The 8,959-nt window shown below is 36.8% G+C and overlaps 1 protein-coding gene across 1 annotated transcript in view; it reads right to left on the bottom strand.

The window, feature by feature from the left end:
• Positions 1 to 4,224: 4,224 nt before the first annotated feature.
• Positions 4,225 to 8,959, bottom strand: part of Not11 (CCR4-NOT transcription complex subunit 11) — a 51,823-nt gene continuing 47,088 nt past the window's right edge. Inside the window, exon 10 of the mRNA XM_081742283.1 lies at positions 4,225 to 6,512. Coding sequence (XP_081598409.1) covers positions 6,369 to 6,512 — 144 coding nt within the window. The 3' untranslated portion in view covers positions 4,225 to 6,368. The remainder of the gene's footprint in view (positions 6,513 to 8,959) is intronic.

The following is an 8,959-nucleotide window of genomic DNA, read 5'->3' as shown; positions in this document are numbered from 1 at the left end:
TATTCTGTCATACGCTTTATTTACTGACCTTTAACCTACTCAATATAATAGTGGGACGTTACGCTAAAGATGTAATTGCATCACTTCTGCTCTTTCCGTAACAAATGTGCAGGCACTCGTCTTGAAGTTTCTTCATGCTCAATCCTTTGAACCAAACGTCCAATACACGTTTATCTAAAATGTTTAGATGAATCAATTCCTCGAGGTTATTTCTTCTTCTTCTTCTTTTTTTTTTAGTTTAGCGTTCGACGATTACGTACCGAAGCTAAGGGAGACAATGATGATAATGAACAAAGTTGTGGGATGAAGAAAGTGAGACAGCCTCGAAAAAAAAAAAACGCGTTTGTCCACCACAGAACCCACTTGGCGACAGCTGGAATCGAACCACAAGTCAACGGTCAACTACTGAGCCACCACCAGGTCCTCCTTCCTGGAGAGTACTTACATTGTTCAATACCGTTTGGTGTAGAGCCAAATTTTGGTCATCAATTTTTCCGAATCTTTATTTTTCACGTCTACGTTTAAATTCAGATGTCCGTTTGGCTACAGCTGAAAATGACGAAGCCCGTATCCCACAGAATGTTTTTCTTGTCTTTATACAGGATGCATCAAAAGTCTGGGATCATAGACCAACTATATTATGAGTAAAGATACGAAAAAACGTAAAATAGTTGGAAATAAGTGGTTTTCAGTCTAATCGTACCAGCCGTTTATGTTCCACTCTGGTAAGGCGCCCTCTGGTAGGCGTTACTTTACGTTCTCTTCAAACAACTTTGCTGAACTGGAAACGTTATTTTACATTTAATTTTAGGCTTTCCAATGCTCCTATATTTCCTGTATATTTGCGTCTCTTCCTATAAACTCCTATATTTCCTACATTTTAACGAAACCTCCTATATTTTTGTGGCATTGCTACTTCCACTTGTGAAAATAACATAAAGAAATAAGGTGTGGATGGTTGAAGGGCCTTTTGTCTCCACAGTAGGGTGGTTGAATGGAGACTCTTCTATGTTTCGTCCTTTCCTGCTCATTGTCTAAAGAAAATGAAAGCGTAACTGGTACTTTTACTGTTGTATATATTTCCTTAGATGCACTAAATTGTGTGTGCAATTGTGTGTTTAGCTACTTAAGAAACCAACTCTATGTTTCATGTGTTTTGTGATTTCTTAAATTAATTTTGTATTGATTTTTACAACTTATATATATTATTTGAAGAAAGAAAAAAAAAAAAAAAAGAAGGAATTACCATAGAAATTATTTATATCTTGGAGACGTATACTTACAAACAGATTTTCTCATGCAGGTCCTTTTTACACTTTCCTTATGATCGTTGCTTAGTACTGGTGAGCTACATACGAAAACACTAAGAAACTCTTAAAATAAAATTTTGAAACGAGATAATTACCCATTTAGTTATATTTCGAGTAGAATGTACGTTCATGTAACAGTTGGTGTAATTTCCATTTTTTTTTTTTTATTTATTATTATTTCTACCTATTGGATAATTGAAATGTTTCTTTTTTACAGCTTCACGAAACCTCCTATATTTTTGTCATTAGCATTGGAAAGCCTGTAATTTTTCTATTATCTGACTAATTTATTTTGTATGACAGACTTCCTGGCTTCCATTTTTTTCAAACCACAATACAAAAGGAGAAAGAGAATTCAAGACTTGTACTGCTCTTATATTCTGATAAGCCTGTAAAGTAATGCAGAAAACCGCACTTGTGTCCCTTCTCAGCATTCCTGCACCCGACACCACCACTTAAAGAACATAAGCGACTCTACGAAACAGATGCTGTAACTCATCAGGTACATGATACCTGTAGTTTCAGCTGTTTCTTATTGCTTTAGACAACAATGAAAAGTTGCCATAACGGAAGATGTCTCTGAGTACTTGGTTTGGAACTAGTACTGTCATTCCGAGAACTTATCAAAACGCTCGTATATGGATTATAATGTACACTGCTGGAAGTGATTTTAGGATCATCCCGTTCATAGTCCAATGCGTACGAAATTCGCACCGGAGAATGCCTGTGTCTATTAGGGACATGAATTAATTTTTGAAAGTCACAGCGTATTAGCTATCGTTTTTAGAAAGCATGCTGCTAGTGGTATGAATGACTGAAATTGTGTATGCGAATCCGCTGTGTATGGATCAGTCTTTGTTCTCAATGCCAGGATGAACGTCTATTGTGCAATTAAGTAACTGAGCATGCGGTTTTGCAAAATTCCAGTTTGCTTAGGTCGTGATGTATCAGTTGACCATCCGGTGTACACGAAGTTCCTGCAGCAGTGTCCCTTGCAACACACGGAGAGCATCTGGACACAAAGATAGTTCGGTGGTTTTCAACGATGAGATCGTTTCTGTTTTGGACATTGGTGCCGTGTATGCACGTAGACGCGCAGATGAACAGCATTATCCAATATGTTCGCATTCGACATACAGCAGCAACACCTGACATTCTGGTACGAGACCGATAACATTCGTAGTTCGCTCGCTTCTAGTCTTGATATAGAGGAAATGTGGGATCCGAACCAGGTAAACTCCCACCGGAAATCGAACCCGGTCTCCCGCACCAGAAGCGTGTACACTAATCATATAATCACATCAAAGTTCTCTTCTTATCTGGGTACTTTGCGGGGCCATACATTCCAGAAGAATACTGCGCTTTCACATATCGCCAGGGCAACCCAGTGTGCTCTAGGTGGTATACACAGTCTAGCCTGGCCTACTAGATCTCCGGACTTATTCCTATCGAGCATGATTGGGACGGTGCCTGACCGTAGAATACCATATTTCAGGCAGATATTCAACACCTGTGCCCCATGCTAGCCTCCGAACAGCTGTTTGTATGGCTGATTACTAACTCTATACTCCCCCATGCTAATGACATACACTGCCCATTTCACGCGGTGTTTATTTTGACGTGGATACGCAGTTAAGGTATGAACATGGCTAATATCCACCACTAACGTGAGCATGCAAGCGAGAGAATACCCTTCCGTTCCTTCACACAATTGTATAGTAATGTATATGATTTCGAATCATTTACTTGTGTGGTTTGATTCAATCATTACGTATAATTCACTTCTTTTACCCGAGTTCACGAGTCATATATTCACACCACATCTACAATCTTGACCCTCACTTATTTTTCACACTTCAGTTTAATTGTGGTTTCAAGTCATTAAATATCTCATATTTAATAATACATTTGGAAAAACGTCAGCAATTCTTGCCCAGCGTTTGTATCGATGTGTGTTTTGTATTGGTCATTGAATTTATGTTAAAAACAAAAACACCTGGTAGCTAGTCGAAGAAACGAGGGAGCCCACCAAGGAGACGATTAAAAAAAAGAACCGGTAAGTATCGTAGTTTGTGAAGGATTCTAATAGAATATAGTGACAGGGTAATATCGCTTCTACATTCAACTCATAATGGAGTGCCAATTACGAGATTACTCTTTTATAATTTTAAAGCTCCTATGACTAATTATTAATCGGAAGTTTGCGAATCAGAAGGAAAGAAAGAAGTGCAAATTCTTATAAATAATGGTTAATGTTTTCCTGCTTAGTAGCCCGCTTAGGGTCCATCTCAAGACAATTTCTAACACTTGTAACAGACATGAAATGAAATCTTTAAGTTTTACGTCCCACGGTTGTGCCGGCTAGGCTAAAGGAGATGATGATGAGCACTGAATGAAATGGTAGAATGAATAAAGTGGGTAGGAAATGGGAGAACCCCGAGAAAACCCACGCACACGGCGTTTGTCCACTACAAAGCTCACTTTGCGCGAACTGGGATTGAACCAAGAACCCTATGCACCAGAGGTGAACGCTCTACCACTGAGCCAGCGCAGCCCCTGTGACAGACATGATGAATAGTAGTTTCACTGAGCTAGTTCAGAAAGTACGTTGAAGAAGATATACAAACGAGAGATACTTTTTTTTTTTTTAGTTACCTTTGACTTTGGTGCTAGTTGGAGCACTTACCACTGATCCGAAGGGTTACTGGTTCGATGAGTTTGTGGTGGGTAACATCGTGTCCGTGAGCTTTCTCGAGGTTCTTCCGTTTCCCCCCACATTATCATCCCACCAATTATTTCCTAATTATTCTCTTTTATTAACCATCCGTTTCTTTTAACCTAAAGGGCATAACAAGGAAACGTAAAATTAGATTTCATTTGCAGCGTATAAACTTTAAACCAAAATTAATACTGCTTCACTTTAATGCTTGTTCTTTATTAACCAATATAAATTACATTATGTGTAAGTAATTCATTACGTGCACTTATATTAGTCAACGCATTCACTCGAAAGAATATTCTTTCTATGGTGCATCGATATGTCCTTACTTCAACATGTTTCACATGACCTAACGTTACATTCGTTTTAGAGTATTTCATACAAAATTTTACTTAAATATACATTCAGGGCTTTCAATTAATATCTGACATGAAAACAAGAACTATTAAGCCCAGTCAATCGCATACTGAATTTTTGTACTAGTGAACAATACGTCTCTTTAAGACCATGTCATTGAATAAGATAGGGGAAAGTATTGAGTTTTGTTGTCTATAATTCAAACCTAGGAATGAATGCTTACCAAAAAGCCTCGTGATTTATTGAGATCCAAAACGGTTTCAGTGGACACTATCATCTTCCTCCTCAATTGGAGAAACTTCGTGTTAAATGCTTCTTACATCCTAAATTCGTATGTCAAATCTTCATTTCAGCTACACATTAAAGACACTAACCTGTTGAATGTACAAATAATCTTGTGAACTGAAACTGAAACAAGGATTTGAAAGTCTTCATTTTTTTTTCTAATACACTAATTCATAATAAAATCAAACAAGGATTTTCATATTAAAGTTCAGTGTTTTAAAGTTTATTTTTAGTGTTTCTGTAGGTTTTACTAATTATCTATTTTCATCGAAAAGAGAAGTTCCTTTACAGCACACCAGCAGAAAAGGAAGATGGTACCGTTACAGGGTTCCTACTGATCTGGAGAAATTTATTTCCCCGACTTCTCCCTGATCTTTGGCAGGAAATTCAGACTTTTATGACAGATGTCGGATGACGTTGATATATAAATAAAGAATAAATAACGGTGAATATTTGTATATGAAAACATTTGTTCTATGGAGACAAATAATAATCAATTGCTCATACGTACATTCCACTTATCACCCATAAAAATCTGAGCAACGTTCTATACTGTGATCATTAATGGTTGGCTAAGCTGAAAATCGTGTATAATTAATGTTAGAAAAAATATATTTTATAAAATTTCCCTGATGTCCAGTCTTTTTCCCTGAGTTTCCCTAACCAGTAGGAAGCCTGAGTTAGCAGTTCTAAATATTTTACATGAAATATTGCCGACTTCAAAGAAAAAAGAAATGTATTTTGATTTTAGCATGAAACGGCTTTTCACATTCGAATTTAGGATGTGACAACCTTTAGCACAAAGTTTTGTCAACTGAGGAAGGTGATAATGTTCACTGAAACCGTATTGGATCTCAATAAATCACGACGGTTTTTGATATGTATTCACTTCATTAATTTAACAACATGTGTCAAATGCATTCCCTAACTTATTAAACCTCGAAATGTCCAGTATTCGAAACACTGCAGTTACATTCATACTACGTGGAACGGATGAAGAAAAAAAAAAAAAAAAAATCTCATGTGGCGCGAGTACGAAATAGTAGACAGAGGAAGCAGTATACATTATCATTTTGTAGCCACTCTCCCTACGTCAAGGCTCGTAAAATTCTATTCTTTTGTTTAGTTTAAATAGTCTGTAAGAAGGAGTTAATTCTGCCTGCCATGTTGTCGCAAACAAAATAGCGCAATTACTGAATTCCTGTTTACATGCCACTTATAGCAAAGGAATTGTGGATTGAAGTATGGAGAGTAGATGGATAGAAAAATGTACATTAGAATAAAGCTCTCGGCGCAATCAGAGTGCTTGACCACTGACACGCGGTCAGCAAGTGAACGAATTTTAGAAGCATTCACTTTTTCTGCTGTTAAAAATTCAATCAGTGCGCACAACTACATTTCAAAGCCACTCACACAAAATGAAAAAACGGAATTCCATAAACCATGGCATGTTTGTAGTTGGGAGGATGTAGCTACCAAATGATAATAAATATGCCTGTCTGTGCAGTGTTTTTCTTCAGCCGATCCACTTATCATCATATTCAAATAGAAAATACTTTATTAAATTGTAAGCATTATAAGTCAAATAATTCATTTCATTATTAAATATTTTTTTTTTACATTTACACTCATTTATACCAAAAATACATTGTGCGCATTTTCTTTCTTTGTCTGTTTAAATATATCCACTTCACTTTTTATTGTTCTTTTCCTTTAGTTATTCCAAGCTGAGCGGTCCCCTGTTCTCCTGATTCCAGCTGCTTCAGCAGTCGAAACAAAGCAGCCGCTTCTCGGATTCTACTGAACTCGATACAGAAAGCTTGTACTTCTATGAACAGCTCCTGCAATGAAAGACGTATAAATACACATTTAATATGGTTGACAACTTTTTCAATAGACACTTCTTGGTGCAAATATATATAAAACGCTCCGACCATGAGCCACTGTACCTCGAAAGTTCAATTTATTTATTGAACAACCTTCCAAATAAAGTCTGAAAGGCCGATTTACACTGAAATCATTAAGAACAGCAATGAATAACAATGAAAAAGAAGTAGAAACAGCAGGTCAGAGCCCATTCTGGGATTTGCCTGATGGATCTCAAGGAATATCCTAGCAGAACCACCGTTAGGATAGTCTGACACCTGATGCGAACCAGGTTAGTCTACGCTCGCTCGATTTCTTATGTGCGGGAGATGAAGAGTATCTGATGAGGGCATAATCTATATTTTCGTTAGTCACTGGCTTAAGATATTTCTTGCATAGTACACAATCAGCGGAAAAGCAAGAGAGTGCGTAGGACAAATTTATTTCTTTGGTGAATTTGGTTGTGACCTCTGTGAACTCAAAACTTCTGACAAAAGACTACTATTAACTGGACAAATGAGGCAGTATCATGGAATACATTCTTTGGATTCCGGTTACAGAGAACGAGCTTCTCCTACCCAATACCTATTCCCATCTCTACGCGGTGCTTGGGATAAACTTGACTGACTCTAATGGAGATCGGACCTTAATTCCGTGGAAGTCAAAGGCTTTCGAGAAACAGATGGCTCTTCCAATGGGACGCGTTATCGCTCGACAGTATTAGATTCAGAAAAGAAACGGAAGCCTCGGGACGCATGTGGAACTACAAGGAATATGACGATGGAAACGAACAGGGTTTAGATTTGAACCATGGAGGATTTATTATTATTATTATTAAAAAAAGCTAGTGGGAGAGATGAAAAAGTGGAAAATAGGTCTATATATTATTATTATTTTAGCTACCTCAAGTCTTAAATTTTCATGTTACGACAAAACTGCGGAACCTCATACCTTTTGACGTTGAATACGTATTATTGCAATAGACTTTTTGTTTTTGTTTGTTTGCTTGTTTTAAACCGAAACAGATTCTGGAAAGTAAACCTAAAATGATATACCTGAGTCCTCAAATGAAGAATAAACTCAATTAAAAAAAAAAAAAAAAAAACTCTGCGAAACAAATAGTATTTCCAAAGTTAAAACAGCTTCTTTTTATTTTGATTGATACCACGCAAAATGTGTGAAATAGAACATTCAAATCAAAATTTTTGTTTTCTTCCTCTGGTGAAGAAAAACTTGGAAGTAAAATTATGAATGTATTCGAAAATAGTATTTTGCCCATACTGATTTAGGACGTAAATTTCTGGGCTTTCGGCATCTATGGCCATGTTAGCTCATCACGTGTATGACGTCCCTCAGCGATCACACTATCTGAGGAAAGGGAAGGAAGGAAGCGTCCTGGGACCTATATGTTAGGTACCATCCCGGCATATGCCTGCCGTGAATGAGGAAAACCCAGGAAAACCTCATTCAGGATGACTGGCCCGAAAAGGCTTTTTACACTTTTTCGACCGAATGCCCCCATCTTTGCCCATACCAAAAAGTTGGGAGCCAGGAATATGATACGACTCAGCACAATAACGAGGGACATACAGTGGTGTTTCTACTAGAATAAGAGAGAAAGAACCAACGATAATTTATATTGACAGTGCTGCACACAATATAAATCAAATTCTGAATAACTATTGATTTTTTCTCCTTTTTTGTACTATACCACAATTTTCTTTAGTGAATCTGTTTCAATGCTGTCAATCTTCAGTCTACGCTTCAACATCAAGAAAAAAACATTTTGCCTTATGGTCTCGTTATTATGACGATTTTAAAAGCATTAATTAAAAATTACACTCAGCTCTGCATGTATGCCGAAAAACCAGTAAGTTACGCAACTTCGCTGTAAAAACTAGCAGGGACAACTGAAAACGTTTAGAAAGAATATTCAATACTTGACGCAGTAAGGTGTAAGTGCCAAACTTACTTTATTATTATTACATAAACATGTGTCAATACTCGGTTTAATTTTGAAAACTGTGTAATACGAATAAACTGAAAGGTAGTCACAGCAGCAAGTAAAAGATAACGGTTCATACTCATCGCTATAAATCACAAAACAGTAGTACTTTCGAGAGACACGCCCCTAATCATCAACGACTAAAGTCTGAAAAAAGTTAAAGAGGTAAAATTACGTGCAAAGGTGAAAGTATAAAAATTGTTATTCGAAATTCGCAAACCAATTCACGTCCACGAACACTATGGCGAATAAACCTACATTCAACACTATGAAGGTAGTCACTGTTCACTATTATTGTTCCTCTTCCTTTCTAAGTAGAATAAGTAAGTATTATAAAAGTCACTCCATCTTGGATAAATTTCCCTTTGTCTAGATTAAGTTCAAAGGTACCAAATTCTTATAGATTATATTAAACGT

Source organism: Thermobia domestica, chromosome 16 (genome assembly GCF_964235325.1).
Source record: "Thermobia domestica chromosome 16, izTheDome1.hap1.1, whole genome shotgun sequence".
In the NCBI taxonomy this organism is placed as follows: Eukaryota; Metazoa; Arthropoda; class Insecta; order Zygentoma; family Lepismatidae; genus Thermobia; species Thermobia domestica.
This window is presented reverse-complemented; position numbering and strand designations above follow the sequence as displayed.